This window comes from Heterodontus francisci, chromosome 4, assembly GCF_036365525.1.
Source record: "Heterodontus francisci isolate sHetFra1 chromosome 4, sHetFra1.hap1, whole genome shotgun sequence".
In the NCBI taxonomy this organism is placed as follows: Eukaryota; Metazoa; Chordata; class Chondrichthyes; order Heterodontiformes; family Heterodontidae; genus Heterodontus; species Heterodontus francisci.
In genome coordinates this window covers 14,853,869-14,872,572 of record NC_090374.1, presented here as the reverse complement: position 1 = coordinate 14,872,572, position 18,704 = coordinate 14,853,869, and the positions used below count along the sequence as shown (strand labels likewise).

The 18,704-nt window shown below is 46.5% G+C and overlaps 1 protein-coding gene across 1 annotated transcript in view; it reads right to left on the bottom strand.

Annotated features, from left to right (window-relative positions):
* LOC137368779 (sialic acid-binding Ig-like lectin 15) overlaps positions 1-18,704 on the bottom strand; it is a 54,587-nt gene that overhangs the window by 6,462 nt on the left and 29,421 nt on the right. The window contains exons 2-4 of the mRNA XM_068028982.1: positions 16,491-16,874; positions 14,837-15,187; positions 2,570-2,669 (exon numbers count right to left, since the gene is read on the bottom strand). Of these exons, the coding sequence (XP_067885083.1) occupies positions 2,570-2,669; positions 14,837-15,187; positions 16,491-16,874 (835 nt within the window). The remainder of the gene's footprint in view (positions 1-2,569; positions 2,670-14,836; positions 15,188-16,490; positions 16,875-18,704) is intronic.

The following is an 18,704-nucleotide window of genomic DNA, read 5'->3' as shown; positions in this document are numbered from 1 at the left end:
CCCCCCCCCCCCCCCATCCTGCTCTCCGGCTGCTCACTCCCTGCTTCCCCCCCACACCGGATCAAGCTCTCCGGCCGCTCAATCCCTGCTTCGCCCCCACACCCGATCAAGCTCTCCGGCTGCTCACTCCCCGCTTCCCCCAAATCCTACTCTCCGGCCCCTCACTCCCCGCTTCCCCCCCATCCCACTCTCCAGCCGCTCACTTCCCGTTTCTACCCCCATCCCACTCTCCGGCCGCTCACTCCCCCTTTCCCCCCCCCCCCATCTCACTCTCTGGCCGCTCACTCCCCGTATCCCCCCCGCCATCTTACTCTCCGGCCGCTCACTCCCCGCTTCCCCCCCCATCCCACTCTCCGGCCGCTCACTCCCCACTTTCCCCCCCCCCATCCCACTCTCCGGCCGCTCACTCCCCGCTTCCACCCCCATCCCACTTTCCAGCCGCTCACTCCCCACTTCCCCCCCCATCCCACTCTCCGGCCGCTCACTCCCCACTTTCCCCCCCCCCATCCCACTTTCCAGCCGCTCACTCCCCACTTCCCCCCCCATCCCACTCTCCGTCTGCTCACTCCCCGCTTCCCCCGGTTCCTACTCTCCGGTTGCTCACTTCCCGCTTACCCCACCATCCCTCCAGACACTAGCTCCAGGCCGCGCCGCTTCCATCCTCTCGGCCACTCACTCCAATATCGTTCCATCACCCCTCCAGGCCCACCTGGCTTCTCTGGGCAGTGCGGTGAGGAACGATCGAATGTGGGATCGAGTAGCCGAGAGGAAGGAAGCAGCGGGCCTTGGAGCTAGCATCTGGAGGGATGGGGGGGGGTGGGGAAAGTGGGGGGGTGAGTGGCCAGAGAGCGGGATGGTGAGGGGAAAGCGGGGAGTGAGCGGCGGAGAGCGGGATGGTGGGCGGAAGAGGGGAGTGAGCAGCTGGAGAGCAGGATGGTGGGCGGAAGAGGGGAGTGAGCAGCTGGAGAGCAGGATGGTGGGCGGAAGAGGGGAGTGAGCAGCTGGAGAGCAGGATGGTGGGCGGAAGAGGGGAGTGAGCAGCTGGAGAGCAGGATGGTGGGCGGAAGAGGGGAGTGAGCAGCTGGAGAGCAGGATGGTGGGCGGAAGAGGGGAGTGAGCAGCTGGAGAGCAGGATGGTGGGCGGAAGAGGGGAGTGAGCAGCTGGAGAGCAGGATGGTGGGCGGAAGAGGGGAGTGAGCAGCTGGAGAGCAGGATGGTGGGCGGAAGAGGGGAGTGAGCAGCTGGAGAGCAGGATGGTGGGCGGAAGAGAGGAGTGAGCAGCTGGAGAGCAGGATGGTGGGCGGAAGAGGGGAGTGAGCAGCTGGAGAGCAGGATGGTGGGCGGAAGAGGGGAGTGAGCAGCTGGAGAGCAGGATGGTGGGCGGAAGAGGGGAGTGAGCAGCTGGAGAGCAGGATGGTGGGCGGAAGAGGGGAGTGAGCAGCTGGAGAGCAGGATGGTGGGCGGAAGAGGGGAGTGAGCAGCTGGAGAGCAGGATGGTGGGCGGAAGAGGGGAGTGAGCAGCTGGAGAGCAGGATGGTGGGCGGAAGAGGGGAGTGAGCAGCTGGAGAGCAGGATGGTGGGCGGAAGAGGGGAGTGAGCAGCTGGAGAGCAGGGTGGCTGGAAGCGAGGAGTGGGGAGTGAGTGGGCGAGGGGGGAGAATGTTTTCCTTCGCATGCACCAGTTAGTCCTGGCAAGACGTAGGCTGAGTATGTGCAGCATCTCAGCGCAGGCGACCGTTTGCACATGTTCACAGCTTGGAGCGCTCTGATTATGTCAGCAGACCGCTGCGATGTCAGGAGTCACTTTGTTTATATAGCAAGAACAAAAGCTTGCATTTATATAGCACTTTTAACATGTGCTTCACAGGAACACAATCAGGCAAAATGGAACACCGAGTCACATGAGGAGATATGAGGACAGGTGACCAAAAACTGAGTCAAAGGGAACTGCAAATCATTTTCAACACTGTGATAACCATCATTCTCATCATCTGAACAGCAGCCAATCCCCAGAGTGTTTTATTCTTTTTCCGGGTCTTGAGGTGAGTGGTTGGTGTTTTCCAGAAAGCCTTGGGGAAAGACTGAGGTTGGAAAGTGAACAGGAATCTGACTGTCAATAACCCAGCACTGCAATCAAATTCAACTCAATCAGTTTTGAACCATAATATGCCCTGAGGGCTTAACCTTGCAGATTAAAATAGACAATAGTGAATACAGGTGGTCTGGGAGATTTAATCAGGTCCCCGATAGCTCAGCAAGTTCCTGCTGTGAGGAGCTGAATCATACAGACCAGGAAGGGGCCAGTTTCCATCCCATGTCTGGGCTGAGTTAGCCAATCCCAGCTGGGCTGCAGTCGGGGCTCTCCAATTGGTCCAAGAGCTACTGGGATAGGGAAAGAAACATTGCCCAGGGTTCCTGATCCTGCTGGGATCCAGCGACCTCTGCTGGACATGCACTGTGTGGTTGTTCATCGACCAGAATGGCTCAAGTGTTTGAATCACCACCAAAGCTCACCCATGAATCAAGCTTCAGGCATTTAAAGACAAGAGTCTCCCAGCAATATTACATACCTGGATTTATCCCTCAACAAAATAATCCACATCACTATAAGGGCGAGGAGTTTCACTCCAAGTGGAATGCACAATATCGCAATGGGGAAAGTCTCTGCAGCTGAACAGAAAGAGAAAGAAATCAAATTAGAGACAAGCAAAGGTGAGAGACCAACAATGCAGAGACAATTAATCAAAGTCTGTGGATAATTGTGAATCTCGATTGCAGGACAGAAATATCGTGATGGACCTCAATTAAGCGAAGAGTATGGACTGTGAATGAAAATGGCAATTGGAGTGTATGAATAATATAGTTCCTTACACTGACAGGGATTAATCCTGTAGAAATTCAATTCTGGGTACTGCCTGTGCGGAGTTTGCAAGTTCTCCCTGTGACCGTGTGGGCTTCCTCCGGGTGCTCCGGTTTCCTCCCACAGCCAAAGACTTGAGGGTTGATAGGTAAATTGGCCATTGTAAAATTGCCTCCAGTGTAGGTAGATGGTAGGAGAATTGAGGGAAGGTAGGGATGTGAGAGGGAATATGGGGTTAATGTAGGATAAGTATAAATGGGTGGTTGATGGTCGGTGCTGACTCGGTGGGCCGAAGGGCCTGTTTCGGTGCTGTATCTTTCTATGACTCTATTAAAAAAACTTACAGTGACAGGGATTAATACAGTAGTATTTACAGTGACAAGTTAATACTGTTGTATTTACAATGAAAAGGTTTAATACTGTCACCCTTCGAGCATAAAAAGATAGCATGCAGGTACAGCAAGCAGTTAGGAAGGCAAATGGCATGTTGGCCTTTATTGCAAGGGGATTGGAGTACAGGAATAAAGAAGTCTTGCTACAATTGTACAGGGTTTTGGCAAGACCACATCTGGAATACTGTGTGCATTTTTGGTCTCCACATTTAAAAAAGGATATACTTGCATTGGAGGGGTTGCAGCGAAGGTTCACTAAATTGGTCCCTGGGATGAGGGGGTTGTCCTATGATGAAAGGCTGTGTAAATTGGGACTACATTCTCTGGAGTTTCGAAAAATGTGAGGCATCTCATTGAAATGTACATGATTCTGAAAGTTCTGGATCGGGTAGACACTGAGAGATTGTTTCCGCCATGCGGGGAATCTAAAACAAGATGTTATAACCGAGGCAGGAGGAGTGCACTGTTAATTCAGTCCCACTTCTCCACAGGTCACAACATGTATTTAAATTTTCCCACTTACTGAAACAGCCAATCTATTTTACTCCAGAATAAAGCACACCAACCAGATATTTTTTAATAAACAACAAAATTATCCATTTATTATAAACTAAGTCTTAACCAATAATGAAGTAAACATATGCACGAATTGAAATATTAAAACCCTTTATTTTTATCCTCGCCCTCACACACTCACATAAACAACCGGTTAACCGGGAGAAAAAATGATTTTTGTTTACAACTGTGACAGTTGGAAGGAATAAAAAACTGAGACTGAAGAGAAGGTATGGAAGTCCTCTGTGTTGGCGAGGTGTCCCAAAGGCGAATAGGTGGCTGCCACTGGGAATCGTCCTGGAACAGTTCTTTCCAACAATGTTGATGAACAGTCTAGGTAGGTTTTCAAGAGATGCAGCTACGGAAGGCATTGCATAAGTCTTACATCAGATGTGCAGTAACAAAGGTTTCAATTCTTGCACATTCTATGCAAAGTTCTTTCAAAGATGCAAGGTTTCTGAAAACATTCAGGATTTCTTCAAATACAGGGAGGCAACAATACAACTTGATGCAGGAATTCTTTAAAGAGAGAGCTGTTTTCTTCTGGCAGGTCAGGAAGCAAATTTCTTTCTGTTCTTGGCCAAACAACCACTGGCCTTTCTTAAGAGTTCAAAATGAAACAAAAACTTTTCCAGAGGCAGGCTGTATGACAACCTGAAATCTTGGTTTGTCATTTCCTTGTAAACATCCTTTTCAGAGTCACAGCACAAACACCCTGCTGGGTTATTTGCAAACCGATGTTTTTCAGTAAAATTTGTTTAATGGTCAACCTTCTGTTGACCTTCCCATAAAAAAACATCCAAAGTTCAGCTTCTTGAAGATTCCAGCATCCATGGAATCCTTTTCAGTTTTTAAAATATAGATTCTCAAGTTATAACAAAAAATGGAAACCCTCGTAACAACAGGGGCACAGTCTCAGGATAAGGACTGTGTTACGATCAGGTGAGAAAGAGGTCTAGGATTCCCTTTCGGCCTTCACCTGGTATTACTGTAACAGGGTTTTATTTCAAATACACTGTGTTTTTAGCTCTCCCTTGGTGAACTCTTGTTCACAGCTTTCCAATTATGAGGCAATGAAACCAGCACAAACAGGTTTTCTTAGGTTTAAAGAAGAAAAGTGAAATTTTATTAAACTTAAACTCTAATTCAGTTAATGCCTATGGATGCACGACGCGCCCATGCTAGCATGCATACGTGGTATACACATGCAGATAGGGACAGAAAAGAGCAGAAGAAATAAAGCGTAAAAGCTTACAGCAATATCTGAAGAGTTTTTGTTACAGGTCTTCGAACTCACTGCAGAGTCCTTGCTTGTAAGCAGATCTTGCTTTTCATTGGGGCCCAGTATTCTTCTTAAACCTTGTTCACTGTAGGAGACTTTTCTCTCTTGGGGTTCATGTGTCTTCAATGGATTCAGAAGCTGGTGAGAAAGCGATGGGAGCAGGCAGACAGACAGACAGGAGGTCTTCTTCAGTCTGGGAGTAAACAGTTTTCTGCAGATTCTCAGTTCAAAACTGTACAAATCAGAAATAAATCGAGATGCCAACCAAGCAGGTTAGTCATGTGACTAACTGGTCTGACCACATCTGTTTGTGGATTGTATTGGAGCAGGGGATAGCTCCTTTGTTCCAAAAATATCTTTCCAGCCAGGGGCCTGGTAACCCATTGTCACAGGCCTTCTCTTCTTCCCAACAACAATTTGAAATTTAATGTCCGTGTGGTGAAATTAATGTGCCTCATTCTTGGCAGGTGGGGGGCCCAGTATGACAACTGAGATGAGAAATTACTTCACTCAAGGGGTTGTGAATCTTTGGAATTCTCTACCCCAGAGGGTTGCGGATGCTCCATCACTGAATATATTTAAGGCTGAGACTGAGGCTGGGCGGGAAAGTGGAATTGAAGCCCAAGATCAGCCATGATCATATTGAATGGCGGAGCAGGCTTGACGGGTCACATGGTCTATTCCTGCTGCTATTTCATTTGTTCTTGTGAGCCTGCTCCGCCTTTCGATAAGATTATTCCTGATCTGGTTGTGATCCTAACTCCACTTTCCTGTCTGCCCCCCCCCCATAACCCTTGACTCCCTTGTCTATCAAAAATCCATCTAACTCAGCTTTGAATAAACTCATTGACCCTGCCTCCACTGCTTTCTGGGGAACAGAATTCCACAGACTAATGACCGTTCGAGAAAAAGAAATTCTCCTCATCGCCATCTTAAAAGGGAGAGCTCTTATTCTTAAACTGTGTCCCCTAGTTCTCGTCTCCCCCACAAGAGAAAACACCCTCCCAGTATACACTCTATCACGTCCCCTCAGGAACCTATATGTTTCAGTAAGATCACCTCTCATTGTTCTAACCTCCAACAAGTCTCGGCCCAACCTGTTCAACCTTTCTTCATAAGATAAGCTCTCCATCCCCAGAATTAGTCGAGTGATCCGTCTCTGAACTGCTTCTAACACAATTATATCCTTTTCAAATAAGGAGACCAAAACTGCACACAGTTCTCCAGATGTGGTCTCACAAGGCCCTGTCCAGCTGCAGTAAAACTTACCCACTTTGACACACAATTTCCCTTGCAATAAACATCAATGTTCCATTTACCTTCCTAATCACTTGCTGTACCTGCATATTAACCTTTTGTGATTCATGTACCAGGACACCCAGATCCCTCTGTACCACCGGGTTCTGCAATCTCTCTCCATTTAAATAGTATACCGCTTTTCTAAGCTTCCTGTCAAAGTGGACAAGTTCACATTTTCCCACATTATACTCCATCTGCTAAATTTTTACCCACTCACTTAATCTATTTATATCCTTTTGTAAACTCTTTATGTCCTCTTGACAGCTTACTTCCTATCTTGGTGTCCTGGGCAAATTTAGCAACCATACATTTGGTCTCTTTTTATTTATATTTTATTTAGCGATACAGCACTGAAACAGGCCCTTTGGCCCACTGAGTCTGTCCCGACTAACCCTACAGTAATCCCATATTCCCTACCACCTGCCTACACTAGGAGCAATTTACAATGGCCAATTTACCTATCACCTGTGGGAGGAAACCGGAGCACCCGGCGAAAACCCACGCGGTCACAGGGAGAACTTGCAAACTCCACACAGGCAGTACCCAGAATCGAACCCGGGTCCCTGGAGCTGTGAAGTTGCGGTGCTAACCACTGTGCCGCCCCAATTCATTGACATAAATTTAAAATAGTTGAGGCACCCGCACTGAACCCTGTGGCACTCCACTTGTTACATCTTGTCAACCTGAAAAAGACCCATTTATCCCTACTCTCTGCTTCATGTTAACTAACTAGTCTTTTATTCATGCTAATATGTTACTTCCTACACCATGTGCTCTTATCTTGTGTAGTAACCTTTTATGTGACACCTTATCAAATACCTTTTGGAAGTCCAAGTACACCACAACTACAGATTCCCCTTTATCCACCTCGCTTGTGAATTCCTCAAAGAACTTTAATAAATTAGTTAAACATGATTTCCCTTTTACAAAACCATGTTGAGTCTGTCAGATCCCATTATGATTTTCGAAGTATCCTTCTATAAACTCCTTAATAATGGATTCTAGCAATTTCCCTATGATATATGTTAGACGAACTGGCCTATAGTTTCCTGCTTCCTGTCTCCCTCCTTTCTTGAATGAAGATTTTACATTTGCTATTTTGCAATCCGCTCAGACCCTTCCAGAATCTATGAATTTTGGAAGATTATAAACAAAGCCTCTACTCTGTCTGCAGCCACTTCTTTTAAGACCCTAGGATGCAGACCATCTGATCCTGGGGAGTTGTCAACCTTTGGGCCTAATAGTTTTCCCAGCAGCTTTTCCCTGGTGATGGTGATTGTTTTAAATTTCTCCCTCCCTTTCACCTCCTGATTTTCAAGTATCTTTGGCAGGTTTTCTCAGTCTTCTGCAGTGAAAACAGATACAAAATACCTGTTCAACACCTCCGCTATTTCCTTGTTTACCATGATCAATTACCCAGACTCACACTCTAGAGAACCAATTCTAGCTTTAGTTACTCTTTTCTTATTTAAATACATGTAGAAACCCTTACAATCTGTTTTTATATCACCAGCTAGTTCTCTCTCAGACTGTCCAAGCTTCTGACACAGCACTAACCTTTGCAGATTTATACAGTGTTTCTTTCATTTGATACTATCCTCAACTTGCTTATTTAACCACGGATGATGCATGTTTCTCAAAGAATCATTCTTTCCACTCAAATAAATCTTTGCTGAGAGTTATTAAATATCTCCCTAAAAGTCTGCCACTGCATCTCTACTGTCCTACCTTTTAACCTAGTTTCCCAGTTCACTTTAGATAACTCTGCCTTCATAGGAACATAGGAGCAGGAGTAGGCCATTCAGCCCATCCAGCCTGCCCTGCCATTCAAGATGATCATGGCTGATCATCCACTTCAATGCATTTTTCCCACATTATCCCCATATCCCCTTATGTCATTGGTATTTAGAAATCTGTCAATCTCTGCTTTAAACACACTCAATGACTGAGCTTCCACAGCCCTCTGGGGTAGAGAATTCCAACGATTCACAACCCTCTGAGTAAAGAAATCTCTCCTCATTTCTGTCCTAAGTGGCTTCCCACTTATTTTGAAATTGTGTCCCCTGGTTCGAGACTCCTCACCCAGGGGAAACATCATGGCTGCATCTACTCTGTCTATCCCTTTAAGTATTTTGTAGGTTTCAATTAGTTTTTTTCACACTTTTTGGGATTTTCTTCTCCCTGCTGCTTTCACATGCGTTCAAATCCTCTGAAGAAGGAATTTTCCTCCACACAAGATCAGGGGGCAGGTTGTTCAACCTTGCCCGTCTAAGAGCCAAGTCCAAAGTACGGAAAGTCCTCATCAGAGAACTCCTCTTTGCTGACGATGCTGCTTTAACATCTCACACTGAAGAATGCCTGCAGAGTCTCATCGACAGGTTTGCGTCTGCCTGCAATGAATTTGGCCTAACCATCAGCCTCAAGAAAACGAACATCATGGGGCAGGATGTCAGAAATGCTCCATCCATCAATATTGGCGACCACGCTCTGGAAGTGGTTCAAGAGTTCACCTACCTAGGCTCAACTATCACCAGTAACCTGTCTCTAGATGCAGAAATCAACAAGCGCATGGGTAAGGCTTCCACTGCTATGTTCAGACTGGCCAAGAGAGTGTGGGAAAATGGCGCACTGACACGGAACACAAAAGTCCGAGTGTATCAGGCCTGTGTCCTCAGTACCTTGCTCTACGGCAGCGAGGCCTGGACAACGTATGCCAGACAAGAGCGACGTCTCAATTCATTCCATCTTCGCTGCCTTCGGAGAATACTTGGCATCAGGTGGCAGGACTATATCTCCAACACAGAAGTCCTTGAAGCGGCCAACACCCCCAGCTTATACACACTACTGAGTCAGCGGCGCTTGAGATGGCTTGGCCATGTGAGCCGCATGGAAGATGGCAGGATCCCCAAAGACACATTGTACAGCGAGCTCGCCACTGGTATCAGACCCACCGGCCGTCCATGTCTCCGTTATAAAGACGTCTGCAAACGCGACATGAAATCGTGTGACATTGATCACAAGTCGTGGGAGTCAGTTGCCAGCATTCGCCAGAGCTGGCGGGCAGCCATAAAGACAGGGCTAAATTGTGGCGAGTCGAAGAGACTTAGTAGTTGGCAGGAAAAAAGACAGAGGCGCAAGGGGAGAGCCAACTGTGCAACAGCCCCAACAAACAAATTTCTCTGCAGCACCTGTGGAAGAGCCTGTCACTCCAGAATTGGCCTTTATAGCCACTCCAGGCGCTGCTTCACAAACCACTGACCACCTCCAGGCGCGTATCCATTGTCTCTCGAGATAAGGAGGCCCAAAAGAAAAAGAAAAAGAAAGAAATCCATGCCAGTAGATTACCTCCTATCCCATGTGCTTTAATTTTGCTAAACAACCTCCTGTGGGGGACTTTATCAAAAGCCTTCTGAAAATCCAGGTATACCACTCTGCTTTATCAATTCTGTTAGTAACATCCTCAAAAAACTTCAACAGGTTCATCAAACATGATTTCCCATTCATAAATCCATGTTGACTATGCCCAATCAGATCATTATTATCCAAGTGTCCATTTATCACATCCTTTAGAATAGATTCTAGCATTTTCCCAATGACCGATGTAAGGCTAACAGGTCTGTAATTCCCTGTTTTCTCTCCCTCCCTTCTTAAATAGTGGGATGACATTTGCAACCTTCCAATCTGCAGGAATTGCTCCAGAATCTATAGAATTTTGGAAGATGATCACCAATGCATCCACTATCTCCATAGCTACCTTTTTAAACACTCTGGGATGTAGAATATCAGGTCCCGGGGACTTATCAACCTTCAGCCCCATTAATTTCTCCAATACAATCTTCTTACTAATACTAATTTCCTTCAATTCCTCATTCCCCCTAACCCCTTGGATCTCTAATTCTGGGAAATTTCTTATATCTTCCTCAGGGAAGACAGACACAAAATAATTATTTAGCTTCTCTGCCATTTCTCTATTCCCATTATAAATTGTCCTTACTCTGCCTGTAATGGACCCACATTTGTCTTTTTCCTTTTTACGTACCTGTAGAAGCTTTTACAGTCTGATTTTATATTTTTTGCTGGCATACTCTTGTATTTACCTTTATTTAGGTTTAAACACTCGTCTTAGGCCCACACATCTCCCCTTCAAACTGAATGTGAAATTCTCTCATGTTATAATCACTGTCACCTAGAGGCTCCTTTACCATGAGGTTAATGACCAATCCTGTCTGATTGCACATTACCAGGTCTAGAATAGCATGCTCCCTAGTTGGTTCCAGAACGTACTGCTCTGTGAAATTGTCCGAAATACACTCTGTGAACTCATTTTTCAAGCAACATTTGCCAATCTGATTCGTCCAATCTATATAGATTAAAATCACCCATGTGATTGCAGTACCTTTCTTACAGGCCCCATTTATTTCTTCCTGTATACTCTGTCATACAGTGTAGCAACTGTTCATTACGAATGCTGTGTGCATTCAGATACAGCGCCTTTAACTCTCTCTTTATACCATTTCTGCCATCTCTGGTCTTCTCTGCTGGTACACTCTTAAGCTTGCCGCACTCTGGTTATCACTACTTAATTCGCCACTCTGCTCGATTACCTTATCGTTTTCATTTGATTTACCACATCTCCTCTCACATGATCTCTTCCCCCCACTCTTTGGCCTACTTGTCTCGAGAGACAATGGGTAAGCGCCTGGAGGTGGTCAGTGGTTTGTGGAGCAGCGCCTGGAGTGGCTATAAAGGCCAATTCTAGAGTGACAGACTCTTCCACAGGCGCTGCAGATAAAATTGGTTGTCAGGGCTGTTACACAGTTGGCTCTCCCCTTGCGCTTCTGTTCTTTTTCCGGCCAACTGCTCAGTATCTTCGACTCGCCACGCTTTACCCCGCCTTTATGGCTGCCCGCCAGCTCTGGCGATCACTGGCAACTGACTCCCACGACTTGTGAATAATGTCACAGGACGTCATGTCGCGTTTGCAGACGTCTTTAAAGCGGAGACATGGACAGCTGGTGGGTCTGATACCAGTGACGAGCTCGCTGTACAATGTGTCCTTTGGGATCCTGCCATCTTCCATGCGGCTCACATGGCCAAGCCATCTCAAGTACCGCTGACTCAGTAGTGTGTACAAGCTGGGGATGTTGGCCGCCTCGAACACTTCTGTGTTGGAGATACGGTCCTGCCACCTGATGCCAAGGATTCTCCGGAGGCAGTGAAGATGGAATGAATTGAGACGTCGCTCTTGGCTGACATACTTTGTCCAGGCCTCGCTGCTGTAGAGCAAGGTACTGAGGATACAGGCTTGATACACTCGGACTTTTGTGTTCCGTGTCAGTGCGCCATTTTCCCACACTCTCTTGGCCAGTCTGGACATAGCAGTGGAAGCCTTTCCCATGCGCTTGTTGATTTCTGCATCCAGAGACAGGTTACTGGTGATAGTTGAGCCCAGCTAGGTGAACTCTTGAACCACTTCCAGAGCATGGTCACTGATATTGATGGATGGAGCATTTCTGACGTCCTGTCCCATGATGTTCGTTTTCTTGAGGCTGATGGTTAGGCCAAATTCATTGCAGGCAGCCGCAAACCTGTCAATGAAACTCTGCAGGCACTCTTCCGTGTGAGATGTTAAAGCAGCATCGTCAGCAAAGAGGAGTTCCCTGATGAGGACTTTCTGTACTTTGGTCTTCGCTCTTAGACGGGCAAGGTTGAACAACCTGCCATCTGATCTTGCGTGGAGGAAAATTCCTTCTTCTGAAGACTTGAACACATGAGAGAGCAGCAGGGAGAAGAAGATCTCAAACAGTGTGGGTGCGAGAACACAGCCCTGTTTCACGCCACTCAGGATAGGAAAGGGGTCTGATGAGGCGCCGCTATGCTGAATTGTGCCTTTCATATTGTCATGGAATGAGGTGATGATATTTAGTAGCTTTGGTGGACATCCGATCTTTTCTAGTAGTCTGAAGAGACCACGTCTGCTGATGAGGTCAAAGGCTTTGGTGAGATCAATGACAGCAACGTAGAGGGGCATCTGTTGTTCACGGCATTTCTCCTGTATCTGACGAAGGGAGAACAGCATGTCAGTGGTGGATCTCTCTGCTCGAAAACCACACTGTGCCTCAGGGTAGACACGCTCAGCCAGCTTCTGGAGCCTGTTTAAAGCAACTCGAGCGAAGACTTTACCCACTATGCTGAGCAGGGAGATTTCACAGTAGTTGTTGCATTCACCGCGGTCACCTTTGTTCTTACAGAGGTTGATGATATTGGCATCGCGCATGTCATGTGGTACTGCTCCCTCATCCCAGCACAGGCAAAGCAGTTTGTACAGTGCTGAAAGTATAGCAGTCTTGGCACTCTTGATTATTTCAGGGGTAATGCCGTCCTTCCCAGGGGCTTTTCCGTTGGCTAAAGGATCAATGGCATCACTGAGTTCCGATTTTGATGGCTGTACATCCAGCTCATCCATGACTGGCAGAGACTGGGCTGCATTGAGGATGGTCTCAGTGACAACATTTTCCCTGGAGGTACAGCTCTCGGTAGTGCTCAACCCAGCGGTCCATTTGCTTGCCTTGGTCAGTGATTGTGTCCCCTGATTTAGATTTGAGGGGGGGCGATCTTCTTGATGGTTGGCCCAAAAGCTCTCTTAATGCCATCAAACATTCCTCTGATGTTTCCGGTGTCAGAGGCCAGCTGAATATGACTGCATAGGTGTTGCCAGTAGTCATTTGTGCAGCGCCTGACTGTTCTTTGTGCAGTGCTTCTGGCTGCTTTAAGTGCTACGGATGTTAACTCACTGGGGGCTTTCTTGTCGTTCAGCAGTGCAATGCACTTAGCGGCTATGACAGGTTCCAGCTCTTCAAAGTGAGATTGAAACCAGTCTGCATTCTGCTTCACACGTTTGCCATAGGTGGTCATTGCTGAGTCATAGATGGTGTCTCTGATGTGGGCCCACTTGGTCTCTGCATCCCCTGAGGGAGTGTTTTGAAGGGCTTTTTCAAGTGAATTTAGAAACTTATGTAACAGCTGTGGATAAGAAATTCTGCTCGTGTTGATGCGCGGGCGGCCCTACTGCTTGGAGTGATGCAGCTTTTTTGGTTTGAGTCTAACTTTGCTGCACACCAGGGAGTGGTCGGTGTCGCAGTCCGCACTGTGGAAGCTGCGTGTGATTTGAACGCTGTTTAGAGAGGCTCGCCTTGTGACGATGAGGTCCAGCTGGTGCCAACGACGTGATCTTGGGTGCCTCCAAGAAACCTGGTGACAGGGTTTAGTGTGAAAGAACAAGTTGGTGATGCAGAGGTTATGATAGGTACACAACTCAAGCAGTCTCTGTCCATTCTCATTCATCCTTCCTTTTAGTGTAAAAGCCCTCTCTACTGCCCTAGTTATATGACTCGACAGAACACTGGTCCCAACATGGTTCAGATGAAGACCGTGCCAACGGTACAGCTCCCACATTCCCCAGTACAGGTGCCAGTGCCCCATAAATCAAAACCCAGTTCTCCCTCATCACTCTTTGAGCGATGCATTTAACTATCTAATCTTATTTACCCTCCGCCAATATGCTCGTGGCTCAGGTAATACCCCAGAGGTTATTTCCTTTGTGGTCCTGCTTTTTAATTTAGCTTCTAGCTGCTCATACTCGCTTTGCAGAACCTTTTTCCTGGTTCTATAAATACGTTGTTGGTACCCATGGGGATGATGACAACTGGATCCTCCCCCTCCCACTGCAAGTTCCTCTCCAGCCCTGAGCCGATGTCCCGATCCCTGGCACCGGACAGATAGAGAGAAACTATTTCCTCTGGTGGGAGAGTCCAGAACAAGGGGCCATAACCTTCAAATTAGAGCTAGGCTGTTTGGGGTGATGTCAGGAAGGACTTCTTCACACAAAGGATAATGGAAATCTGAAACTCTCCCTGGAAAAGCTATTGATGCTGGGAATCTATTGAAAATTTCAACACTGAGATTGATAGATTTTGTTAGACAAGGGTAGGAAGGGTTCCAGAAACAAGTTCATTAAATGGAGTTAAGATGCAGGTCAGCCAGGAAGTCAGTGAATGACAGAACTTTGTTTTTGAAGTGTAGTCACTGTTTTAATGCAGGATACACAGCAGATAATTTGCACACAGCAAGATCCCATAAACAGCAATGAGATAATTATCAGACTATGGTTTGATGATGTTGGTTCAGAGATAAATATTGACCAGGACATTAGGTCAACTCCCATACTCTTCCAGATAAGGCCTTACTTTAATATCTCTTCTCATACACAGTACCTTAAACAGTGTCACATTCCATCAGTATTGCATTGGAGTGTCTTGAACCCACAACCGACTGACGCAGAGGTGAGAATGATAACCACTGAGCCACAGCTGATGAGTGTTTTATATTACACTGCTCACCCTCACTGTACAACCCCTATACACTGGAGAATGTGGGAATGGTTTCTTACCATGTACAACCAGCAGCTGTGTCTCAGTCTGGATCAGATGTTGATAATTGGACCGTAATGTGTATTCCACCAGACACAGGTAAGTGTGATTGTCATTCACACTCAGCTGGTTTATCCTGGTTGAGGCGTTTCCCTCCTTTGGATTCCCGATGAGCTCGTCCCGATTTCCACCATTTGCAGTTGTCCAAGATCCATTTGATTGGTTTCTAAATGTGACTATGTGTTGGTAGGGCTCCTTCCTCATCCATGTAACAGTGGACAGGGTGCGGCGCTCCCTGGGTGTGAACATACAGGGCAATGTAACTGAAGCTCCCTCGGTCCCAGTCACCACTGAGACATTTCCACTAGCAGCTGAGGAAAGGACAGACATTAGAATGGATCAGTGTCTTCACAGATCACAGAATTGTTACACTGCAGAAGGAGACCATTCAGCCCAACATGTCTGCACCGGCTCACCGAAAGAGCAATTCACTTCCTGCTATTCCCCCCGCCTTCTCCCCAAAACCCTGCACATTCTTCCTTTATTTCAATCTAATTCCCTTTTAAATGTTTCAATTGAACCTCCCTCCACCACACAGTGAGGCAGCAAAATCCAGGTCTTGATGAGAACTTTAATTTATTTCAGTTCTGAGCTCTCCCTGTGGTCCAGTAGGTAGAGGCATTGCCCAGTGTAGTACTCAGCCAGTGGAGATCCCAGGGATTGTGGGCTCAGGAGGCCGGGTAGCAGAACAGATTGAAAGATGGTGACAAAACAGGAAACAGAGGGTAAGAGGTCAGGGACGTTTCTCAGACTAGCAGAAAGTGGGAAGTGGTTTGACTTGTACTGAATGGTTTTGTTAATACAACCCAATGCCCTGTTTGTTTTGTCAATGGCTTCACTGCATTGGTTGTGAATTTTGAGTGATGTGTGTACATTAACAGTCTCAATCCTTTTCTCTCTCAGCCACTTTCTGTATTATTCCCTGTAAATGTTCAGTGAATTCCGTGTTGATCCTACCTACCCGCATCACACTGCATTTGTCTCGGTTAAATATCATTTCCCATTGGTCCCAGAAATGCCCAGACGATTCAATCGATTTGAGGGGCAACACTGGAGGAAGGTTAAAGTGGCACCTCAGCCAGTGCAGCACTCCCTCGGTACTGCCCTGAAGTGTGAGCTGAGCAGCAATGACCCAATTGACATCGTCTCCCTGTGATCCACCCGCCAATTCTCCACTGAGAATATATGAAGTGGTGGAACAGGTCCAATCAGCTTTGAGCTGGACACTGCAGGCCTACAGCACTGAGACTGAGATGGACATGCTGCACTTACCCAATGTCCAAACTGAAATAGCTCATTATCCTAAAATATTATTACTGATCTCACCCAGATGGCCTTCCTTACAGCACAAGCCTGGTCAATGAGTGGCAATGGACTATTTGACTGTGGAGAGCATCACATGCTGGCCCATTGTCTTATTCAATGTCCAATAAGACACCTTCCAGCAGGAGTGTCTGGAGAGTGATCAGGAGCAGGAATCCCGGGCAATATTCCCCTTTCAAAGCCCGGGATTGCTGAGAGTTTATTTACCCATGTGGTTCAGGACCAGACCAGGTGGAGCCTTTAGCCATTGAGCTATCGGGGCAGCTGCAGCCCCTGAACATTGTTCCTCACCTTCCACTCTCAGACTCGTTAGTTTCTGTGTTTGAAATTTTCCAACAGTGAGCTCCACACGACACTGATAAGGACCGCTGTCCGCCCGGATCAGCCGCTCCATCATTATTGAGACATCTTTGTTACTGAAGTTCCCCACGAATCTGAATCGATTCCCGCCGTCCTGCTGTATCACATTCTCACACAGCTCACTCTGTGAATGGCCCGGACCAGAATATATACACTTAAAAATAACATTGTAACGGCCTTTGTACCATATCACAGAGCCGGTGACCGTCTGATCAGTGTGTGGGTGAGTGAAAGTACACGGCAAGACAGCGGACCCTCCTTCCTCAACACTCACATCATCCGCAGCGCTCATTGTCCAACCATTAGCAGAAACCTCTGTGGAGAGAGAGAGAGAGCGAGAATATTAAAACAGCACAGGGACAGAGAATACTGTTTCAAAATCAAACTGTGAGATAATATACTGATTGTGATCTAGTGACAGCAGATATAACATCATATGGTCAGATTGGGATGGTTTATACACAGACATCAGACACGAGTGAGTTACAGGCTAGAATATAACAGAGGGGTTTGGGTAGTTTATACATAGAATAATGGATAAATAACAGTGAGTTACAGGCTGGAATATAACAGAGGGGTTTGGGTAGTTTATACATAGAATAATGGATAAATAACAGTGAGTTACAGGCTGGAATATAACAGAGGGGTTTGGGTAGTTTGTACATTAAATAATGGATAAATAACAGTGAGTTACAGGCTGGAATATAACAGAGGGGTTCAGATGGTTTATAGTTGATGGGTTCAAAACCAAGATAGACAGGTGAAACAGAATGTGAGCAATGGGGGCCTTTAATGAGGAGATATTTCAGGTACAGGCTAAAAACATTCCTAGGATGGCGAAAGGAAGAACATCCAATACTACAGCTTCTTGGATGACTAAAGATATTGAGTTTAAAATGGGACAGGAAAAGAAGGTTTATGATCAATGTCTGATTCATTATACCAAGAGAGTCAGTACTGAAAGTGTTTGGGAGACCTGAAAAAGGAAAGAAGACAAAGAGAATGTATGAGAAAATATAAGTGGGTAACATAAAGTTTTTTTTAAATTCCTGTGGGCATCACTGGCAAGGCCAGCATTTGTTCCCCATCCCTAATTGCCCCAGACAATTGAGTGACTTGCTGGGCTATTTCAGAGGGCAGTTCAGAGTCAACCACATTGCTGTGGGTTTGCAGTCACCTATAGGCCAGACAAGGACATTAGTGAACCAAATGTTTTTGTTAATGGCAAGTGATAATAGTTTTATGGCACCATTCTTGAAAGTGGCAATTATTTTGAGATTCTTTTCAATTATTTGAAATTAAATTCCACCAGCTGCTATGGTGGGATTTGAACACATGCCCCAGGGGAATTAGCCTGGGCTTCTAGATTATTACATCAGTGACAGCACCACTGAACCACTGTCACCCTCAATCTCTGATCTATTCTTGTAGCCATAGTATTTATATGGCTGGTCCAGTTAAGTTTCTTCTGAATCCCTCCAGGATGTTGATGGTGGAGTATTCAACGATGGTAATGCTGTAGAATGTCAAGGGCTGATGGTTAGATTCTCTCTTGTTGGAGATGGTCATTGCCTGGCAATTCTGTGGTGCGAATGTTACTTTCCACTTATCAGCCCAAGCCTGAATGTTGTCCATGTCTTGCTACATGCAGGCTTGAACTGCTTCAGATTCTGAGGAGTCACAAAAGGTGCTGAACATTGCACAATCATCAGGGATCATCCCCACTTCAGAGCTTATGATGGAGAGAAGGTCATTGATGAAGCAGCTGAAGATGGTTGGACCTGGTACACTACTCTGAGGATCTCCTGCATCTGGGCCTGAGATGATTGGCCTCCAACAAGCATAAACATCTGGAACACTAAAGTCCTTTCTAAACATAGTAGATGGATAGTCAGAGGAAAGGTTCTGGTGATTAGGGACCAGAAAATAAATGGTGTGGAGGCAGAGGGCATGGCTGAGGTACTGAATGAACATTTCTCCCCAAAATAGGAGGAAGCTGCCGGTGTCACAGTAATGGAGGAGGTAGTAGAGAAATTGACTCGGAGAAACGAGATAAAGAGGAAGTACTTGAAAGGTTAGCAGTGTCCAAAGTAGAAAAGTCACCCAGACCAGATGTGGGAAGCATCCTAGATTCCTGAGGGATAA